Source organism: Amaranthus tricolor, chromosome 4, assembly GCF_026212465.1.
Source record: "Amaranthus tricolor cultivar Red isolate AtriRed21 chromosome 4, ASM2621246v1, whole genome shotgun sequence".
Taxonomy (NCBI): Eukaryota; Viridiplantae; Streptophyta; class Magnoliopsida; order Caryophyllales; family Amaranthaceae; genus Amaranthus; species Amaranthus tricolor.
The window spans coordinates 1,017,825-1,042,426 of NC_080050.1; the positions used below are offsets into that span (position 1 = coordinate 1,017,825).

General features: G+C 31.5%; 1 protein-coding gene and 1 non-coding gene across 2 annotated transcripts; both read left to right on the plus strand.

Moving 5' to 3' along the window:
- The first annotated feature begins 942 nt into the window (after positions 1-942).
- Positions 943-1,015, plus strand: TRNAA-AGC (transfer RNA alanine (anticodon AGC)). The gene has a single exon. It is a non-coding gene; the product is annotated as a tRNA-Ala (tRNA).
- Positions 1,016-18,418: 17,403 nt separating this feature from the next.
- Positions 18,419-19,435, plus strand: LOC130811371 (RING-H2 finger protein ATL67-like). Its single transcript, XM_057677649.1, has one exon. It carries the CDS (start codon positions 18,634-18,636, stop codon positions 19,264-19,266), a length of 633 nt encoding a protein of 210 aa, XP_057533632.1. The 5' UTR covers positions 18,419-18,633; the 3' UTR covers positions 19,267-19,435.
- The last annotated feature ends 5,167 nt before the right edge of the window (positions 19,436-24,602 follow it).

Below are 24,602 nucleotides of genomic sequence, written 5' to 3' on the forward strand. Positions count from 1 at the left end.
TTTTCCGCTATTTTCTTTTTAACCTTTTATATTGTTTATGGTATTCTCATATGTTTTTCACTTTATTTAAATATTCTTTAATGATTATAGTCTTCTTTTTCTCAAACTCTATTTTAATATTTGTTAATATACTTATGATTTCCATCTGTATTAAATTTAATGTTCAATAAAATAATATATTTATCATAAAAAAATTTATTTTCATAACTCCCATGAAAATTCCTTATTTTTGCTTGCAATGGCACACAATTAAAGTAGGAGAATTGAGAATATAAAAGAATATGATAACAAAACTACTTAATCACTAGTTAGAGAAAGAGGTAATGTTATTATAATTTAATTTAATTTGATTGATTAGCTATCAACCATGTATAATTTCATATTGGACAATCTTTCTTTAGCTTTTTTTAAAAATTCTATGGGCATGCTAGTTGTCTTAATTTAGAAAATTGAAATCATTGTTTTGTATGGCTTATTTTGAATCACTTCAATTTATCAAATTTTATAAGTTTTTTTTAAACTGATTATCTCTTAATTAAATTTATTATTTATTAGATTAGATTATGTTTGGAGAAAAATAACAATATTTCAATGAAAAAATATCAACCCTATCATTATTACCACAAAAATTTATTGTCCCTTTTGTTAAATTAGCACTTTAGTGAAAAATTGTATTGATAAAACGTCTTTAAATTAAAAAATTATATTTTCATAATTTATATTAATTGAATTTTTTGATTTATATAAAAAACACATTTCACTAAGAGACCTATGTATAGTATAACAATTTGTGTGAATGTCAATGATTTGTCAGACTTTCGGATTCAATAGACTGGCAAAATTAGCCCATAAATGTTCCTTTGAACTTGCTTAAAGTACCGAGACTATGATATGTATTTGTATATGTATATGTATATCTAGAATTGAAACAATATATCATCTGGGGATGTAGCTCAGATGGTAGAGCGCTCGCTTAGCATGCGAGAGGTACGGGGATCGATACCCCGCATCTCCAATCTTTTTGGTTTTAAGTCTTTTCCTTATTTTCACGTGCCAGCAACGCCGTTTGACATTTCAATTTTCCCACCATGGTTGAGGTTCTCGAGGAGCACACTCGTCCGCTAACATTATAGTGTGAATTGTAGAATTAAAGATAAAATTATAATTAATAAATTAAAATATTTACTGTCCTTTAAAGAAATTAATTTGTTATTTATTTTTAAATAAATATATTTGATTTTTTAGAGCATTAGTTATATATAAATTATTCATTATGATGGATAAACTACAAAGGTTTTATTCTTAAAAGTTAATTCATTCATCATCAATTAAACCATTTTTAAAGCTTCATATATTTAAACTCAAAGGTCACCATTAACACCAGTTAATTGATTGTGCTGTTTATGGATATTATGCTTGTTAGGTATAATTCTCTCTCCTAAATACTTAAATTTTATTTATCTCCATCATAATTCCTTAATGATCATTGAGCTTTGCTCATCATCCTTTGAATACAATGATATAAACATTATCACACGTAGCTACGCGAACCTCATAAAATTGTTTGTAATTCTTCTTTCTTTGTTCTTTGTCATTTTATCATTTTACGTGCAATTTGTCATTGTTCATTAATTGCACTAAAACACCATTTTCCTCAACAAATCCTTATTTTGTACTTTTGCTCATGGCACTAATACCGATCATTTAAAGATTTTTTCTGACTTTTGTCTACTTTTTATATTATTTAGGCTTATTAAAAGAGACTTAAATTGTACATTTTTATTCACATACATATTCGTTTTTATATTTTCTCATGATTCATCATTAAAAAAGAAAAAACAATCATAAACTAAATTTATTTGTCATAATTCCATGCAACACATCATTTTATCTCACTTCATCAAACCAAGTCTTGAAAAAGACTATATTGAGTATTCACACCCTTGGGAAGACCCTAAGAGATGACCCCCAAACCCAATCCCAAACACCAAAACAAGATGTTCCACTTCCTTGTCTTATGGAGATTGAACACTATACCATCAAATATGCCACTAGTCAATGTCCTATCTTAATTAGCTCCTCTACAAAAAAAAAATAAATAAATAAAATAAAATAAAACAATAACACATATTAGCAAATACATTTTTTTGTTTTAAGAGTATTGCACCGAGAGACGGTTTCTTATAAGAGTGTCACATAAGTTAATTTTAATATAATTAAAGGTGTAGGATTTAGAAATTGGCTTAACATACTTTTTTTTTGTACAGGTTAGACTGATGGAAGTGAGGGAGTAAGCAATGAGGACAATGAGAATCAAATCAAAGTTCCTCCTGAAAAATTGATACATGTTCCAATTGAAACAACAACTAATTTTATTTGTTGCCCAGATTTTTTTTTATAATTGATTTGGAGTTAATGAATTAAGAATTTAGTATTATCTATTCATTTTTTGATTCTTAATTGCAAAGTAACAGTCTCATTTAAAACGAGCTGAAAGATATGAGATATCACTATAATCGCCACTTGAATGACAATCTAGAAAACTAAAAAACATGACCACAAATGTTAATGTCAAGGCCCAATAAGTGGGGGATTAAGCAATAAGGAAAGCGATGTGTCGTCTGTAGTAAATGATTCCATACGATCCATGACCAGGATATGTACTGATTCAGTGTTTCCTCTTTTATAAAACCGTCTCAATGTGATATAAGTCCTTATAATTATATAAAAAGCTCAAATTTAAGAAAAGGAAAAATTATCATAAATAATACCACATTTTGCTTATTTCCTACAATAAATACAAACTTTTGTTAATCATGAATATTACCAATTTTTTATCATTGAATAATACCAATTTAAGGGGTGTTCCTTAGAATATCTCTAAGATGTTAAAAATCAAACTATTGGAAATTATATGACAAAAAAATTTGGTAAACTAGTTAATAAACTAAAGTTAGTATTATTCTAGAAAAAAACCTCTAAATTGACATTATTCATGATTGATCAAAAATTGATCTTATTGTAGAAAAATTAACAAAAAATTATATTATTCATAGAAATTTTCCTTTAAAGAATAAATATTTTAATATTCAAAATAAATAATTTTATTAAACTAATTTAATTAGATTGTTAATTTAATATAAATTTATTTTATAATGAGACCATCTTAAATGAAAATTTCTCCATCCCTTATATAGTAATATAGTATCCATAAGTTCAAACTTGCAAGTCAATCAAAGAAATATGTTTTTTTGTCATCACTTCTGCTTGTGTATGCATGACTGCATGCTTTCACATTACCATTCTCTTCTTATGCTATGTGCTCCTCAAGTTATCCAAAATAAAAATAAAAAAGTTGTTTGTATCTATTATTTTGTACACCTTGTGTCCCACAATATTAATTAAAAGTATATGTTGGGGAAATATCAATAAAAAATTAAAATAATATTTTATGAAAAAGTTATAGAAATATATGTATAAGATAATAAAAATAAATTACATTTGTAGATGAAAATTTTTTTTAAAAAGTGTGAAACATGACACATATATATCAATTATATAAAAATAAATATAACAAAATCGAGAAAATATTCTCTGCCAAAAAGAGTTTACTACCAACTACTATATTTTGTTTTGAATAACAAATGTTAAATCTGAAGTTGTGATGATCTCAAACAAAAAAAATACCAAATGTTTTTAATGTTTTCTTTTGTCAAATATGCTGATTAGAAGAGTAAAATAAAGTTTGGGTTTAATTTCTATGTTTTTTTTATCCTCTTTCATTCATTATAGTCAATAGTATATATACAAGAAGGAATCCCTTTGTTGCCTAAATTAACAATATTGCAATATTAATTATTTTCCTAAAATATAAACTAATATTCCTGATTTGATTTGTTTTCTAAGTTTTTCCTGATTTGATTTGTTTCCTCAATTCTAACACTCCCCCTCAGTTGGGTCGTTGGGTCACCGACACCCAATTTGCACAAGACTTCTTCAAAAGACTGAGCTCTTACTGCTTTCGTAAGGATATCAGCCAATTGATCTTCTGAACGTACGTGACGAAGTTTGATCACCTCCGCTTCCAATTTCTCCTTAATGAAATGTCTGTCAACTTCCACATGTTTTGTGCGGTCATGTTACACGGGATTTTCAGATATGTTAATGGCCGCTTGATTATCACAATACAACTCACAACTCTTAGTGGGAATATACCCAAGTTCTGTTAGGAGTTTCCTGGGCCATAATACTTCAGCTATCCCATTTACAACTCCTCGGAATTCTGCTTCAGCACTGGACAAGGCAACAACCTTTTGTTTCTTACTTCTCCATGTCACGAGGTTTCCTCCTACAAGAGTGAAGTAACCACATGTTGATTTTCTATCATCTCTGTCTCCTGCCCAATCTGTGTTTGTGTACGCACAAATATCTAGATGACAGTTCTTTTGATACAATACCCCTCTTCCTGGGGATCCCTTCAAATACCTCAAAATCCTAATTACTGCTTCCATATGCTGAACCTGTGGTATGTGCATGAATTTACTAACCATTCCAACTGCATAAGTAATGTCTGGTCTGGTATGTGCTAGGTATATTAATTTTCCTACTAATCGTTGATACTGCATACAATTAGTAGGTTCTCCTCCTTCACGCATCTGTAATCCATGGTTAACTATCATTGGTGTCTCAATGGGCTTACAATCCAACATACCAGCTTCTGCTAATAGATCTAGAACATACTTCTTTTGAGATATGAAGATACCCCAATTAGATCTTAGGACTTCAATCCCTAAGAAGTATTTGAGTCTCCCTAGATCTTTCATCTCGAACTCTTGAAACAACTTGCTCTTGAGGGCCTTGATTTCTTCCCTGTCATCTCCAGTAATAATCATGTCATCAACATAAATTATAAGACATGTTATTTTTCTCCCACTTTTCTTTAGAAATAAGGTGTGACCCGAGTTACTTTTGCTGTACCCAAATCTCCACATTGCTGATGTAAATTTTCCAAAAAATGCTTTGGGTGATTGTTTTAACTCATATAATGCTTTCTTTAATCTGCACCCCTCATTGTCTGAGAATTCTTTAGAGAAGCCCGGTGGAGCCTGCATGTATACCTCTTCTTTGAGTTCTCCATGGAGAAAGGCATTTTTCACGTCCAGCTAGTGAAAAGGCCAGTCTAAGTTTGCTGCCACTGAAAATAAGACTCTTATTGTGTCAAGTTTAGCCACTAGGGAAAAGGTTTCTGAGTAGTCAACACTATAAGTCTGAGTATAGCCCTTAGCTACCAATCGAGCCTTATATCGTTCTATCGTGCCATCTGCTTTATACTTTATTGTGAACACCCATTTACAACCAACAACTTTCTTCTTCTCTGGTAAGATACATTTTTCCCACATGTCGTTTTTCCGTAGTGCATTGATTTCCCCCTCCATGGCTTTCCTCCAGTGATCATATTTCAGGGCTTCTTCAACACTGTTGGGAAGGTTGTACTATGTAGGGCAGCATTGAATGCCATGGTACTCCGTGACAGATTTCCTTCACTCGTTTGATCAATCGGATATCTCGATCTCCTTGATTCAAAATCCAGATCATATCTCTTAGGAGGGACACCTCGTGTGGTGCGGGGTGGAAGAACATAGTTCTGGCATTGATTTTCACTTGTCTGTTTTTTTTTTTTGCTTCCACAATCTCATCAGTCAGAACATCAACAATGTTAGTATCAGGAGACTCATGTTCACTAGCTAAGTTACTCACCTGATGCTCAGACAGTATTGTTTGTGGTATGGACTGTATAACCTGAGAAGTCAGTTCTGTGGTGTCGCCTACTTGCTCGTTTTGGTCTAGGTTTGACATCCATGGGCTAGTTAACCAACTGAGATCATCATCTTGTTTCTCCCCCTGACATCGAAGATGGTTGTAGTAGAACTCTGATTCAAAAAACTCACAATCCATAGTGGTATACATTCGTCGTTTTGAGGGTTCATAACACCTATACCCCTTTTGATTCTCCTATACCCTACAAATAAACATTTGACTGCTCTCGATTCCAGTTTGTTGCGTACCCGTTTAGGACAACGAACATAGGCTATACATCCAAAGATTCTGGGAGGTAGGAAATGTGAGGAAGGTATGGGCTGCTATAGTTGGAGGGCTTCCAAGGAAGTTTTGTAATTCAAGGATTTTGTGGGAAGTCGATTGGTGAGATAATTAGCTGTAGCTATGGCCTCTGGCCAGAGATAGGTGGGAACATGTGATTCAAGCATAATAGTACGAGTCATCTCTAGCAAGGTTCTATTTTTTCCATTATTTTCTTTTTAACCTTTTATATTGTTTATGGTATTCTCACATGTTTCTCATTAACTTTATTTAAATATTTTTTAAAGATTATAGTCTTCTTTTCACAAACTCTATTTTAATATTTGTTAATATACTTATGATTTCCATCTCTATTAAATTTAATGTTCAATAAAATAATATATTTATCATCAAAAAAATTTATTTTTATAACTCCCATGAAAATTCCTTATTTTTGCTTGCAATGGCACACAATTTAAGTTGGAGAATTGAGAATATAAAAGAATATGATAACAAAACTACTTAATCACTAGTTAGAGAAAGAGGTTATGTTATTATAATTTAATTTAATTTGATTGAATTGGCCGGCTATCAACCATGTATAATTTCATATTGGACAATCTATCTTTGCTTTTTTTAAAAAGTTCTATGGGGCATGCTAGTTGTCTTAATTTAGAAATTGACTGCTCTCGGTTTCAATTTGTTGCGTACCCGTTTAGGACAACGAACATAAGCTATACATCCAAAGATTCTGGGAGGTAAGAAATGTGAGGAAGGCATGGGCTGATATAGTTGGAGGGCTTCCAAGGGAGTTTTGTAATTCAAGGTTTTTGTGGGAAGTCGATTGGTGAGATAATTAGTTGTAGCTATGGCCTTTAGCCAGAGATAGGTGGGAACATGTGGTTCAAGCATAATAGCACGAGTCATCTCTACCAAGGTTCCATTTTTTCTCTCAGCTACACCGTTTTTTTGGGGAGTATCGGGGCAAGAGGTTTGATGGATAAGGCCTTTACTAGTGATGAATTGATGAAAGTTGCCGTTCACATATTCTCTACCGTTATCTATCCTCAAAACACGGGGTTTGGTTTGGAACTGGGTACAGACCATATTATAAAAATCAACAAAAGCTCCAAACACCTCAGATTTATGTTTGATGAAGTAAATCCAGCTCATCTGAGTACAATCATCAATAAAAATAATATGATATGAGAAATCATGTATTCCTGTTTCAGGGGATGGGCCCCACACATCAGAATGAATAAGCATAAAAGGCAGACTCATTTTATTCATACTATTAGAGTACGAATGTTTATGACTTTTTGCAAGAATACATGTCTCACATTTAAAATCTAAGTTCAGCCGAGCTAAAGTAGGAAAAAGTTTCTTTAGATACCCTATAGATGGATGTCTAAGTCTTCGATGCCAAGTCCATAGTTTTCGTTCCTTTGACCCGTGAGCAAGAACTGCTTTGCCTTTTTGAACCGTCTTCTCCAAGTAATACGATCCTCCTTTCTCAATACTACGCCCAATAATTTTGCCTGTTTGAGCATCCTGCGTAAGACAACAACCAGGTTTCATGAGCACAGTACAATCAAGATCTCTTGTAAGTTGGCTAACTGACAAGAGTTTGTGTGAAAGATCGGGAACAAATAAGCAGTTATCTAATTTGAGATTTTTTGAAAAAGAAATTGTTCCTACTCCCTTGACTTTAATCCCTTCACCACTAGCAGTTTTAATGAGATTTTTCCCTGGTCTAACATGACTCAAAAAATCTTCCGGATCATATGACATGGTGTCTGTAGCTCCACAATCAAAAATCCAGCCATTATTGAAAACCGACAAAGCACAATTATTAGAAGGATTAAAAGAAATATGAGTGTGTGCATCATAGGGCTCCACGTAGCCCTCCCCCTTATTTAAGAGAGCACCTGGACTCCTTTTTCCCTGTGAGGATTCATGCGCCCCATTTTCTCTTCTTCCAAACCCTAGATCTCTGTAGAGAGATTGGGTTAAGGTTCCCCTGTTACCTGCGGCGCTATTCATGGCCGCTCCTTCCTTGTGTTCATCGATTCTTTCTTCCACCCTCATTCTCATTGCTGCTTGTTCGGTTCTTGGTTGATCGGAAAGTCTGTCGTTCACCTTTGCTCCTCTCTTCTTTGCATCGGGCCACCAATCTAGGTATCCCACTAACTTAAAGCATTCATTTTTGGTGTGTCTTGTACCTCCATAATGGCTACACCGTAGGTGGCTTTTATCATCATGCCGGTAAGATTTTTTCGATATCCCCTTGACGTTAAAGAATCCCCCTGTGCCCGATGATTCAAATTCCGATGAGGGTTCTTTTCTCATGACTCCTCTTCTCATTATCTCTCGCCGGATGCTTGCATATGCTTCCTCCACCGTGGGTAGTGGATTCTGGAGGAGTATGTCGCGTATGTCCTTATCAAACGTTTCATAGATTCCAGACGAAAATTGATACAATCGATTTTGTTGAGTCAATCTATTGTAATTGATAATATCCTCAGGGTCCTTCATGGGATTAGGTTGCCTCCTGCCTATTTCCTTCCAAAGTGTTATGAGTCTACTGTAGTATTTTTCGATTGTTTTTGTGCCTTGTTCGATTTTATTTGTTTTGACGGTGAGATTGAAAATCTGCAATCTGTTGCTACCGCTACTGTATAACGTTTCTATCCCCTTCCATAGAGTTTTTGCTATCGGAAAATCGAGGAATTGGTTTACCAAATTCGGATATATGCTTTCGGTTATCCAGGAGACGACTATTGAATCTTGCCTGGCCCATTGGCGGTACTCTGGGTCTTGGTGATGGGGGTTCAGTGATGATGTGATTGAGCCGACCACGACCACTATTGGCCAAGTGCATCAACCTGGACCATTTTGTGTAGTTTTGATGGTTTAATTTCTTAGATATCGAAAAGGAGGGGGTATTGGTTATGGTTTCAGTGGGTGGTTTGTTGGTGTTTAACTGTGAGAACAGTTGCAACAACTGCCCCATTGTTACTGGTTGGTCTGGCGTGATTACGGATTTGGAATCAGTCTCCATTTTGATCAGGTAAGGTTACTGGTAGATGATGAAGCCGCTTTGAACTGTTTCTCCTCAGAAAAGTTCTGGCTCTGATACCATGATTGGAAGAACAGAACAAAGTTTGGGTTTAATTTCTATGTTTTTTTTATCCTCTTTCATTCATTACAGTCAATATTATATATACAAGAAGGAATCCCTTTGTTGTCTAAATTAACAATATTGCAATATTAGTTATTTCCCTAAAATATAACCTAATATTCTTGCTTTGATTTGTTTCCTAAGTTTTTCCTGATTTAATTTGTTTCCTCAATTCTAACATATACATTTTTTTTTGAAATTAATTGTGATGAAAAATTCATGGCACAACAAATTTATCATGCAATATATAATTTTTTTAAATTGCTAGGATGTCAAAATTTTCAAAAGCTTCCAAACATAGAAGTAGTCCTATTATCAACTAGTCATTCAATTTTAATTCATTTTGATAGTGAATTCATTTTCCTACAAATTAATTTCCTTGTTACATTTCTAGGTATTTTTTAAAATGTTTGTTTGACATCAGGTAATATAAAGTTTCTTGAAAGTTCCAATTCGGGGTGGGTATGAGAATTACATTTCTAGAAATTTAGTGCTCGTTTATTTTTCTTTCTATTTTCAATTTTTTATAACATAAAAACCTAAAATAGAAAATCATTAAAAGTGATTTTTACTTTTTAATTATTATTAATCTTTAAGATCATCGTGTTCTAACAAATTTAACTAATTAATTATTTTTTATATAAAATATATCATAATACTTCTAAAAAATAACCAAAAATTCGAAAATCATAATACAAAACGACGTCCAATGAAAAAATTTTATAACCAATCATGTTAGCGTATTACCCATGTTACCCCTCCAAATACATAAACTAAACAACATAAATTATTAAACGAAACAAACTTACTAAAAGACACAACTTATATGTCAAATAGTATATCTTATACACATTATAAAAATATAAATATTTTTTTTAAGTTATTTCACTGAAAGACGATTTCTTATCAGAATAACTCAACCAGATTATTAAACAATAGTACAAAAGTGTCGGGTGCAATGTGAGTAACTAACGCAAGGAGTACGACGAGTAAGTAAATAAACCTTGGTAATTGGTATGCTTCTCAACACCCACCACTTTAATCACTATAAAGTAACACCATACCTTTTCATGTAAGGAAACTTATAATTTCTCTTTGTCAATACAATTATTACAAATTAACTTTATCAATTTTATATTTATTCGAATATTCTTTTATTCCGTTTATTTTATATTATTTTAGAGTGAGCTTTAATTAAATATGCAAACTAATCGTGATGGAAGAGTATTAAACTTTTTTAGTGAACTATATGGTTGGTAGGTTTAGCTATTGTAATTAAACTTATGGTAATCTATCTACAACCATTTTTCCCATTTTATTTATTGAGTAATTATTAGTCAAATTTAGTCATTTCAAAGGATATAGGAGTATAAAATTAGATAAATATTAAATGAGTTATACTTATGGTTATACTTTTTATTTAAGATTAAAATCGTGTAATTAAATAGATTATACAGATTTGTTTCAATTTTAAAATTTTAACTTTAAATTAACTCATTTAATAAATAATACAAATTAGATTGACCCATTTAATTATTTAGGTCAAAAGTCTCAACTCAACTCATTTATTTCAAGTTAGGTTCAGATTAAATTAACAGGTCGAAACAGCTTTTGTTACTTATTATATATTTTTATTCCAAAATAAAACATGATCGAGGATAAACATGCACAACATAACACAAATGTCCTCAACATTTTAATTGAAAATTGACCAACTTTGTTAACTTTTTGTTTTAAGTGCTAGGTAGAGGAAAGTGAAAGGTTTAGTTTGAGAATCCAACTCATGAACTATTCTAAAAAATGAGTTTTTCATTTATAAACAGTTTTTATTTTCACATTTTAAGAAAACTTTTCAATTATACGATATGAGAGTATAATACAAGACAAAAACCAAAGGGATATTGGCCAAATAACTTGTTGGATATTATTAATATCCGGTAAATTAGAAATAAATAAATAAAATAAAACAATTAAAAAAAATTGATTTTGCAAAACTAATTCACCATTACTACTTCCCTTCCCTTTATCAAATTACTTCTTACTCCACCCTCTAAACCTTATAACTAACCTTATTTACCCACTATAAATTAAACCAATTACCTCTAATTCATTTATATACTATCACTCATACTCTCTTTTTCTCCTACAATCTACTTCCTTCATCTTTCAATTACTTAAATTCAATCAAAAAAAAGGCAAAATTTTAAGAGTAAAAGTACGTATCTCATCAATTTGTTAGGAGTTTTTATATTCAAAACCTAAAAATTTATGCTACTAATTTCAAATTGAAAACATCCACCTTTTAATTTGGAAAGTGATATATATATAAATATATATATATATAAATATATATATATATATATATATATATATATATATATATATAATTATTTTTTTTCTTTTCTAACCTTAATTTTCCGGCGACACGACGGTCATGGAGATATCGCCGACGTGCGACGGCAGCCACTCCTTTCTCCTTCACTTTCTTCTTTCATTCACTCCTATCTTTTGGTGGATTTGGGTACTGTGTAATCCAATTTCTATCTCTAAGTTTCTAATTATCTGATCAGCATCTTATTTTCTTTTTCCTTTTTTTTTATAAATCCTTTTAATTATTATTTGAGCTTTGTCCTTTTCTTTTAAAGCCATTTCTTCTACTATTAAAATTTCTAGTTATATTTTGAAACTGTGATTTTAAATAAATTATATATATAAAAACGAGAGTCTTTTTAATTTATTTATTTTGATTGGGTTGATTGGGGTATTAATTTGAGATATATTATTTTATTGTGTACATAACGGATTCGAAGACGAGGATTATTAAGAGTGTACGATTATTATCTAGGATCGCTTGACAAGGTAATTTTCAATGTCCTTCAAATTAGGGAGGGCTATCCCGTTAGTATTATGTGTTAAATGATAATTGATGTGTTTAAATGGAAAGTGTGATTTTATATGCTATTATACCTTTTTATATTTTATTTTCAAATTATATTTACTACTATTTGTTACATATTTAATTCATAATAATATTATTTTGATGAAAGTTATATTATTATTTTAATAATGATTTTAAAATGCGGTTGAATTAGAAAGAGTAATATTTATGATATTAATTGTTGTTGTCATCGATCGACGTTAAAATGGTAATTTGTTAAATGAAATTCAGTTGGATTTTCTTGAAAAATATTTTTCTTGGAAAAATTTATGATCCTAAAATAAAATAAATAATGTATGTATGATTATATGTTTGTGTGTTCGCGACTAATTATTAAAATCTATCAAATCACATAAAATGTAACATCCCAAGTGATATTACTGAATCTACTCAATGAATCTAGGGGGCCAAATGAGGCGGATATTCAAATTTCTGACGTCCAAAGACCACTGGAATACGGGTCAACGAGTGATATTACCACAGAAGAAGTAAGAGAAGCTCTCAAAAAAGATTAGGAGAATAAAAGCAGTCGGGCCAGATAACATTCCGATTGAGGTGTGGAAGGGTTTAGGAGAAGAGGGCATTTGTTGGCTGACAAACCTCTTTAAATATTATTTTGAGGATACATAAGATGCCAGAAGAATGAAGGAATAGCACACTAATACCTCTGTTTAAAAACAAAAGCGATGCACAAGTATGCGTGAAGTATAGAGGTATCAAACTTTTAAGCCACACAATGAAATTGTGGGAAAGAGTGAGAGAGAGGATAATTAGACAGGAAACGGTGATTATAGAGAATCAATTCGGTTTTATGCCAGAAAGGTCAATCATTGAGGCAATTCATGTTTTGAGGAGACTGATGGAGAAATATATGAAGCGAAAGAAGGATCTGCATATGGTGTTCATTGACTTGGAAAAAGCGTATGATAGCATACCACAACGTGTCATCTAGGAAAGCCTCAAAGAGAGAGGTATTTCTTCAGTGTACATTCAGGCTATACGGGATATGTATGTCAGAGTTTCGACTAACATTCAAACACCGGTGGGGATAACAGAGCTTTTTCCGGTTAAAGTTGGACTACATCAGGGATCGGCTCTAAGCCCTTTCATTTTTACTATCATTATGGAAGAGATTTCTAAATCTATTTGGGAGATGGTACCGTGGTGCATGCTATTCGCTGACGACATAGTGCTGGTAGCAGAAACTAGAGAGGAGGTTAGTTATCAATTGGATGAGTGGAGGGAAGCTTTAGAAGGTAAAGGGTTGCGCATTAGTCGTACGAAGACCGAGTATTTACGCTGTGACTTTAGTGGGACATCACCAGTAGGAGAACCATAGGTGTCCATTAATGAAGTAGTTGTTAAAAGTACGACCAAGTATAAGTATTTGGGATCGATCATTCAAAGGGATGGGGAGATTAACAGAGATGTAAATCATCGTATACAAACGGATTGGCTCAAGTGGCGAGCAGCCACCGCGGTGCTATGTGATAGGAAATTCCCAAGCAAGTTAAAAGGAAAAATTCTACCGGACGACAATCTGACCTGCTCTACTTTATGGGAGCGAATGTTGGCCTGTAAAGAAGATTTTTGAACATAAGATGAAAGTTAAAGAAATGCGCATGCTAAGGTGGATGTGTGGACACACATTGATGGATCGAATTAGAAACCAAGAGTTTAGGGACAAACTAGGGGTAGCCACTATTTCTGGAAAAATGCGCGAAAATAAATTGAAGTGGTTTGTACATATGCAGAGAAAGACTTTCGCCGCCCCTGTGAGGAGGGTAGAAAGCATTATAGTAAAGAATAGGAGGAATCTAGGAAGACCCAGGAGAACTTGGGATGAGCAAATAAAAGTTGACTTATATGAGTTAAACCTGTCTGAGGACTTGACTAGAGATAGGAGTAGTTAGAGAAGTCATATCCATGTTTTAGACTACTGATGTCCTCTTAGATTATCTTTTGGTGTTCTTCCCGTCTTGCTTCTCTCGTTTTTTTATTATAAGTTTTTGTTTTCTCCTTATCTTTCTCGAGCCGGGGGACTCCTTTGGCCGCGCTCTCCTTTATGGATATGAGTTGCCTCCGTCGTTCCTTCCCCAGACCATGTCCATAGTTCTTCTATGAGTGGGATACACTGGGTAGGATGATGATGAAAGTGTAACACGAGAGAAATGAAGCTCTTATATTTGTTGCGATCCAAGTATAAGAGTGATGAACTAGTTGCCCTGTTTGGTTAGTATAGCTGCCGACAGGTTATTATTTCTGCTACTTGATATGATGTTTGGTCATCCTTCTATTTATTGTGATCTAAGTAGGAGGGGTGTGCGCACTAGGGTTACCTGAGATTACTCTGCTAGTATTGATGAATTATTTGGGGTGACGCCCTCTTGATGAAGTAGGTATAGCAATAAAGTCTTGGCCTACTGACATTCTCGTTCCCTCAAATTAATAATTGGATATATACGTTGTCATTATTAAATATCAAATAAATTAATTGGCTTATGTGATATTATTTATATTGTTTTCATAAATTGATTTTTAACTCAGCTTTATATTATTTTCTAAAATTATTTTCAACTCAATTATATTTTATATTTCTTAAATTTTTTTCAAACTAAATTCTTTTACGGGATGGAGTTGGAATTACTCAATTTCTTGATTTTGGTAGTTTTTCTCTTGTTTTTCTTGTATTCTTATGTTGCAGGTTATTGATCACGTGGGAATCGTGGAATGAGAATCACCTAGAAACATAGTTTTTATTAGAGTCATATCTCAGCAATTTACTTTCAATTGTTTAATTTATATATAGACATAGATTGCGTTTAAGTGTTTTCTTATATTGTAAGACCCTTTGTTGGATTTAAAATTATTAAGTTATTTCTTAGTCATTAAGTCTTATATTTATTTTCTTAGAAATAAATGTGGCGGTAACACTCTCATGAGTAGGTTTTAGCTCATGTTTTTCATTAAAGATGTTTTCAAAAATTTGACCTATTATAGGGGTGTTACACTTTTTGGTTTATTTAGATACAACTAGATGGTTAAGTAGGCAAATCATCTGATGCTATTGTTTGATAAATTGTTAGTTAAAATCATTTGTTATGAATTGATTAATTTATGAAAAACTACTCCCACTTGGCTACTTTCTGTATTGGAAATCATTTGATAAAATTCGTTGGACAAATCAATCATTTTAATTAGGTATCAACTATTAATTATTTCTTAAATAACCCTTATGAATCAAACTTACAAATAGGATTCCAAATTACAAATAGGGATGGTTATGGGTCCAGGATCTTGTTGGACCCGCCCTTTATTTAGGGTCTGGGTCTTTTTTTTGAGACCCATCGGATCCGGGTCGGATCTGGATTCAGAAAATATTTGACGGGTCCAGGTTCGGGTCCGGGTCTCAAGGTGCAGACCCTAGACCCGTCCCTCAGACTTAGACTCGAACCTTATACAATTAAATATTTTTTTTTACTTTTTAGTGATAATCCTGTATTTGAATTTCATGGACTTGAACAAGTGTTTGTAATACGATAATAAATTTTTTTACAAAAATACAAAAAAACTCGCAAAAGGTTTAATTTTGACGATCAAAGAGACTTTGTTTAAGACCCATTAAGGACCCATCAAGGACCTTATACCCGTCAGATCTGAAGGGTCTGGGCCTGGGTCTGAAAATTTTGAACTCTTAGGATCCGGATCCTGGTCTAGATCTATAAAAAAAAAGGGTCCAGATCCGAGTACGGATCTAATGAGACCCACTCCAAAACCGCCCATGACCATCCCTAATTACAAATAGGAGTATTTAAGATGTAAATCAAAAGTTGTGCTAACGGTTGGCCGTTAGGTACCTATACATTCTATATCAAGTGAGGATTGACTAAATTTTAACTCCACATTACTCAATAACTTGCAATGTGCAAATGTGTTGGTTTTATTTTGAGAATTAGCCTTGTGAGAATGGGAAAATGGTGAAGGACTATACGTTCACCCCAAGAACGGAAGTTGGAGAATTCTATCAATCACAACTCAATAAATCATAAAACAAACTATCACATTTCGGAAAAAGTCATAAATTTAATTTTATATATCCTCCTCTTTCCTCAATCTACCATATAATTATAAAAACATCATTATCAACTTTTCTCCTAACCATATGTTTTACTAGTCATAACTCATGTTTTACTAGCTAGTCAAATTCCTTTTTCTTCGTATGCATTCTCATAGGCATGTGAGCAATTAGTCTCTTGAGATATGTATCTTAAGCCTAGCCCATTAAAAAATTAATGTCTATTTACATAATTTTAATGTCTACTTATATTATTTTTAATGCTTATTTACTGTATTCTTAATGCCTATTTTTAATATCTTAAATGTCTGCTTACATCGTTCTTAAAGTCTACTTACAATATTTTAAAAAATATATAATAGGTTGGCCTAATTAGAGATGGTTTTTCAAAGAGACCGTCTCTCATTAGAATTTATGCTAAGATAATTTGGTCTGATTTACTTTCATGGTTAAAACAGTTGATATAATTTGTATATTTTACAAAACCAAACTTATTGTTTGGTTAGATATTTGTGTCAAACTAGACCACGTGCAGTCATAATTGACACCTTTAATTGAAACAAAGAAAAAATTATTTATTTTTCACAAATTTTTGAGAGAGATGGTCCCTCACAAGAAAAGCTTTATATTTTTAATGTCAATTCAGACCAAAATATATGTGTACATAATTCATCATTTTATATCCAATTCACTCAAAAAATACAGAAGATTAATTTTTTTGTTTAATTGAAAATATATGGTGGACTGAATTTGGGGTGGAAATCTTCAATGTAATGTGAAGATGTAAACCAGCATTCAAATCCACGCAAGGCAACAACCAAACAATTCCCAAACACAATCAAAGAGTTAATCTTTTCACACAAACAGGACAATGTAACTGAGCAATCTTGAATTGAAAGACTAGGAGTTTTGATCCTCCAAGGCGAACAATTCCCTAATTACAACTAAGGACTACTCTCAGTTGCAAAAGGTGATAATCTTGCACTACTCAAGATCGTTGAATGTTCATACACACTCAAGGAAAAACAAATTAAAGGAATAAAATCCAATGAATATAATTTCTGAAATCTCAAAGTTGAATGTTTACAAGGCTAAGGCCATCTATATATAAACGTGAGGGACGGGGGAAATACAATGAGACTACTAATGACTCAATAACTAATTATAATGGTCATTAAAAGACATGTGCCAAACATGTGCACATTAAAAGAATGAAAAACAAGCTAAGTTAAGTACACTTTTGTTCTGACAGAAAGCTGTTAACCAGGCGACCTTTCACCCATCTTCTTGTGCTCTTCCAAATGTAGATGATGGTCACTAAGAGTCCTAGCAGCAAGCTCTTAGTGTAGAGATTCCATTTCTACCCTTGGTGGTCCCATAGGTTAGAATATACGATCTGGCCATGACTCACAAAGTCAGCTGGTCAGCAGATGCCATAAGTTCTGCTCTGCACTGTTTTGAACCCTCTGCTGACTGGGTGACCTTCATCCACTTGTCTAGGGATCTTCCAATGGCTGGTAATAGTATCCTTGACTCCTGGTAGGTAGATCCAAGTGTAAAGATTCCCTTTCAACCCTTTGAATCCTCTAAGGAGTCTAGGCTTGCTCTAGCACAGGTCATCAAGGTCTGCTGGTCAGCAGTTTCAACCCAACACTGTTGTGCAGTTGCTGTTGAGTGGGTGACCTTCAGCTCTGCTTCTTGAGGTCTTCTAATGTTTGAAAGAAGGTCTCTTGGACCATGATAGGAAGGTCCAAGTGCAAAGATTCCATTATTACCTTCCTTGCTTCCCAAGGTATCTATGTTTGCTCCGGTGAGGGTGTGCAAGGTCTGCTGATCGCCAGTATAGATCAAACTCTGTTGTGCTAGATTTTTGGATTCTGAATCCTCTGTTCCTTTTATTTTTGTTGTTGCTGAGTTCTTCCCTTTGCTTTATTCTATAGCCTTTGTATTAATTATCTTTGAACCATCCCAATATCCTGATATACTAAGAAAAAAATATAACTATTTGAAAATCAAACTTAAGATATTATCCGAAAAATATAATACTTATTCAAGACAAAATCGGATTCACCCTAGTTACTCGTACCTTTACCTTTCTTCCCCTTTCTCTCTATATAAGTATACTGTAATATAAATATGTCACTCAATTCTTCAACCTCCCCATTAAATAGCCATCGCTATTCCCAGACCAACAATTTAATGCAGCAGCTGGACTCTCCTCTTTCTCCTCTCTACCCACCTTTCTCTCTCTTCTTTCTAATTTAATTCTCTTCTCTCCCCAAACTCCCACCCCACCACTTCATCATCTTCTCTCTCTAAAACAACAATGAAAAAACTCTCCATCTCCTTTCTCTCTCATCAATGTCCACCATCTCTCCTCCTCCCTCTCACTCCTATCACTTCACTTTCTCTCTCCAAAACCTCGGTCTCGGCTACGCCATAGCTATCGCTTTCGGCTTCCTCGTCCTTTTCTCGGCTCTCCTTCTCTCTTCTTACATTTGTTGTCGCGCTACACGCCGCCGCCGGCGTGATCTTTCTCCGCCGCCGTCATCCGCTGCCGCCGATAACGGAATTATTGTACCGCGAATTATTTTTGTTGCTGAAGACGATGAAGACGACGTTGAAAATCAAAATAATAATGATAATCGGTCTTATAGTAACGGCGTGGTTGGACTTGATCGTGCGGTGATAAATTCGTACCCGAAGTTTCAGTTTTACAAGAAGATTGTTGAAGAAAAAACGAATAGTGATGATTTAATGTGTTCGATTTGTTTGTGCGATTATAAAGAAGGAGAAATGTTGAGAATGATGCCGGATTGTAAACATTATTTTCATTTGTGTTGTCTTGATGCTTGGCTTAAACTTAACGGTTCTTGTCCTGTTTGCAGGAATTCTCCGTTACCTACGCCTATTTCTACGCCGTTAGCCGAAGTCGTCCCCCTTTCTCAGTATCCTGATAATCGTCGTAGGTCTAATATTGTCTCTTCAGCTTAGTGATTTAATTGTACTATACTTCATTTTATTTTTAGGAGCCAATTTTCTTTGTTTTCTTTATTTTTCAATTTTAGTTTTATAACTTTTTGATGTGGTCGATTTGATCCAAAGAAGAAGCGTGATGTAAACATAATGGTTTACAAAAACTAGTGCAAATTTTTTGGTTTTATTATTATAGAGTTAATGACCATTTTTATTGTGTATTTCTACATATTAAAAATTGAAATTTGATAGATTTTGATTTTGAATTGTTGCATAAAACTGTCAATTGCTCCATTTGACTTGAATTAATATTGAAAAATTGTAGACAAAATTATTATGAAGTTTGAATTTGTAAGGTTAAGGTGATAAACTTTTTATAAAGGTTGCATTTTTAGCATTTAGGTGTTACTATATGCTAAAAGTGTAAAAAACGGTTTTGTTTATTATTGTTCACTTTGTATTGTATAAAAAAAAGAAAAAAAAATTTGCAAATTTAGATTTTTATAGATAACTCAAACGACTTGGATTTGAACTTTAGTTGACTTTAAATTGTGATTTAAATTGTTCATTATTAGTCTAAATTGTTTAAGCAATATATGTATTAGAAAGCTTTTTTTATTAGATGATGTTATGGACTTTTAAATTTTGGACTATATTTTTGTTGCTTGTGTTTTTGGTTTAAAGTGAGATATATACTTTGTTAACTTATTTTTTTTCCTAACAAAAAAGATAAAGGAAAAAGTGAATTGGTAAAAAAAGAAGAGAAAGGAAAAAAAAAAAAGAAAAAGAGTGGAAAAAAGAAGTCATTTGTTTCTTACTTTCTCTATTGTTCCCTTTGCACCAAATTATCTTTTGTACATACATGCCTTTGATGTGCAAGTTGGGTCATATAACTATCCCATCATGAGAATTTTGTGTGTGAGAATCACAACATTGTTGATTTATACCGTACATTGTTGAGATGATTGCAATGGAATGTATGCCTACTCAAAAGTCAAATATATTTTTTTTTGCTTAATTCTTTTTTATCCTCTCATTTTCTAGGTAAAGTTTAAAATTTTATTGGTCTACTAGTCTTCATTTGGTCATGAATTAAATTAGGTTAGGTGTAATTTATAATGTAATAATAATAGAGTAAATGCTAAAGTTATTACTTATTACTACTAAATACTAATATCCTTCAATTGGTCAAGAAGATTGGTAATAGTACACTATAAAAGCACCTAATTTTGTTTGTCTTTCCCAATTGCACTAACTACATATTTATAGAGCATTTTACATTTGAGGAATTAATCTTGTCTTGTGGTTCTCACTTCCTCATTCCATGTATGACAATCTGACAATGGACAACATCCTTCTATAGACTTAAATTTGCTTGTTTATGTTCGCAATTCAGAAGTATTTAATAAGCCGGACTCTACAATGGGTAAAAACTAAGAAGAGTTTGTACTCTTGGCTCATTTAAAAATCTAAAAAATTTATAAAATAATGCTTTAATATTTAATAGTTTGGATTTCTAATAGTGTATTTATTAGTAATTTAGGACTTTTAATTAATGTTTCGCCTCGTAATTTCTTCAATCTCATGACTTCACAAAAAAAATTCAAAAAATCAAATTTTAAAATTTTTAATAATTTTATATACCATGCATTCTACCAAATATTTCTATGATAGCTTGAGAAGCACTACATCTATTTCATAACAGAAAAACCAATCGCACTTTCCAATTCCCAGTTCCATCTTCCAACAATAACATGCATGGAGTATGAAATAGGAGTAAAATACACTCTATGTTCTTCTGCGATCGCTATTAGATATATTTTAAGGGAATATTTTCAGTAGCAAACTCAAAAAGATAAATGCTTTCTCCGTTCTATTGAATTTGCATTATTTTTTATTTTGGTTTGTCCCACTTAATTTGCATCATTTTTATTTTTAGACAATAACCCATCACTTATTTTAATCTCGTCCACATATTTTAATTCTCTTTTAATTTTATCCACATAATTTATTCTCTCTTTATTTATTATCACTTTCTTAAAAATACTTAAATTCCTCTTTGATGCAATTCAACGAGGTTGATGCAATTCAAAGAGGTAGAAGTAGTATGTAAATTATTCCAGTGACTGTTTGGCACATGCAAAAGAATACAAGTTATAAGAAATAGAATCAAATCAAATCATGTGTAATTGTGATATTCTGATTCTTCTACACAATTATTAGGCTTTTCGTTTTGTTTATTATTTGGAACTATACACGATTGTGATATTCAATAGTTTTATATTCTTTGTTTTCTCCTACCAAGAATAAATACATATAAGAAGACAAACAAGGGACATTCGAATTATATATATTTACAGGAGTTTTTAGTATCTTAAGTTTAGTATTTTGATCATATTTTTATGCATTATTGATGTTTATGATAAATAATTTTTTCAATTTTTTTGAGCTATGTTTATTTAGACTTAAATCCAAAAAAAAAGTCAATCAAATACTATCCTCAAAAATAAATTAATCAAATACTATATATATATTCTAACAATAATCTTGATAGATTACATAACAATATAATGTAGTATAACACTTCAAATATAAGTTAAGCTTTTTGTTGGATTGGTTTTCAAATACTGAAATAAGTATAATTATACTATTTTCTTCATCTCATCACAAGTATCTTATTTTCCTATTCAACCAGTTTATCACATTTATCTCATTTTCTCTATTTAAATATTTATATGTGATTTTTATTAATTTGAGCATCACAAAATTTTTCCAAAATTTATGCAAAAATAAATTAGTAGTCAAACTTACAATGAAAAAAATATTCTCTTCTAATTTTTTAAATGAAATTTCTAATTTAAAGTAATATTTTAAGTCATAATATTAATATATATGTCATATTACTATATAAGTAATAATCTAAAGTATGACTATTATTTAATATTTATAAGTGTAGATCGTACCTTTGCTTCTCCTATAGTCAAAGAAGATCCAGAAATAATGATATAATATTATTTATTTTTATTAAACTATAAATTGGCTGAAAAAGCACAAATTAAAACTCAATTTCAAAACCCTATTAAAAAATACTATATATATTATACTTCACCTCAAACAAAACTCAATTTTCTAATAATATTAATTTAGTTAACATATTCAGACTTAGACATTTTACATGTTTTCCGACAGAGTTGACTTCGAAAAACCTTAATTATATAGAAGTAGAAGTTAGAGTAAGTTCCGTGATAAAACTGCTTGAGCTCCTCAATATTTGTTTATAGCCTATAAATCTCTCCTTGGAAACTCAACGTTGAAACCCCAATCTCAATATCTTTCATCTCTGCACATTATTTTATATATATATATATATATATATATATATATATATATATATATATATATATATATATATATATATATATATTACAGTTCTCATTGCCATTTAAGTTGCACATTAAATTTTCCCTTTAAATATAAGAGCTTTTAAAATTAATGTAGCATTTGGGACAATCAAAAGAGTATTGTTTAGTTTGATTGTTTGACAATAGTAAGTCATATAGGACGAAATATATTTGTAACTATTCAATTTTTCTAATAGCTACTTTTATAAGAGATCGTCTCTCGATGAAAAAATACTTTAAAAAAAATAGCTCATTTTCACAAATTCTGTATTACTTGAGCTATTTGACTCTTATATGAGACGCGTCTTACTAATAAACTACCTCATACAACAATTTGTATTTTTATAGACTCCAACGAGTATGTACTATGTAATGCTTGTTCACCAAACCAAAACATTTTCATACTTCAAAAATTTCTTTATTTAACACGCCATTTTAATATTAAAATTCATACATTAAATATTAAAACACCAATACTTTTTTGTTGTTTAACACAATCACTTTGAACTTTTTCTCATCCTATCTAATACAAGAGTTATTATCATACTTCATGGTCTGATGAACCATTCAAGCAAATAATCAAAAAAAATTAACAACTTGATCTGAATATGATTCAAATCTAAAGATAAATCGAAGTAATATATCAAACAAAATAACATAATTCAGTGAAAAATATTAGATATGAATTATGATTCTTTAGTTGTCCTAACCAATGAATTTTTTCTCATTTTCTCTCATTAATTTATAATTTACTCATACAATTTAATGACCCATATCCATATCAATTTCTTACTACTTGTACCTAAGAGATTAACATACTTATCATTTTAGTCCATGTTTTTTATTTGCAATATTTCCCATTATTTTCTTCAATACTTATTAATTATCGTCATATATTTTCTTATTCTCTTTCACTTTTATGTAAACCTATACAATTTAATAGTTCATAATTCTTATCAATTTCTTAATACTTGGGTTTAAATGTTGATGTTGCAATCTCTTAGATCCTAAAATAGTAAATTTTAAACACGTCAAATGGTTGTTAATGATTAAGTGAGAGATTTTAAGGTTGACTTAAGGAGTTTATGGAGTCAACTTGAAAAGAAGTCAACCATTTCTTATAATTATTCGACAATTCATTATTACAATTTAGAAGCATGATTTCATGGACGCACACTTGTCGGAATTAGGGGCGAAAGTAAAAATTCTGGAGGCCCTATTTATTTTTATGATGTCTTTTAAAATGGGGTTGTTTATTATATCAAAAGATAAAATTCTTTCCACCTCAAGAAAAATAATTTAAGTCGAAATATATTATAATATTATATTCTAAAATTACTTTAAATATTAAAAAGATTTACAAATAAAACACTTCAAAAGTGTTGCTAAAAACGAAATTGAATAGCACCATTTAATATTTGATGCCTCTTATTTTGGGGTCCTAGGCGGTCGGTTACCCGACTATGCTTAGAACCAGCCTTGGTCGAAATACATTAAATAACTACTGAAACTTGGCCCACATTCTCTAGCCCATTTTATATGTAAATGCCCAATTCCCTTAAAACTCAAAGTTAAAGCCCATTTTCCAACTTATCAAGAAAGAAAGAATATAAATAAGCTTTTGTTAATAATAAATTCTACATATAAGCGCTAAAACAAAATAATTTCAAAAGCATTTTATAACCAAACATTTTTTTTCTCCATAACAACAAGAAAATCAGTCATTCTAGCTAGTTTAACTAGGCAATAATTTTCAAAAACCCAAAATGTAGATGTTCGCTTTTTTCATTAGCTTGTTTGACTGTTTGTTGATATTCTCTCTAAGAAATGGTCTATAATCAATGCCTAATTTTATTAGACATCTCTATAATAAGACTTATTCATCTAGTTGATTAAATACAATAAAAATAATTATATTAACCCTTTCAGCTAATCAAACAAGATTAAAAAGTA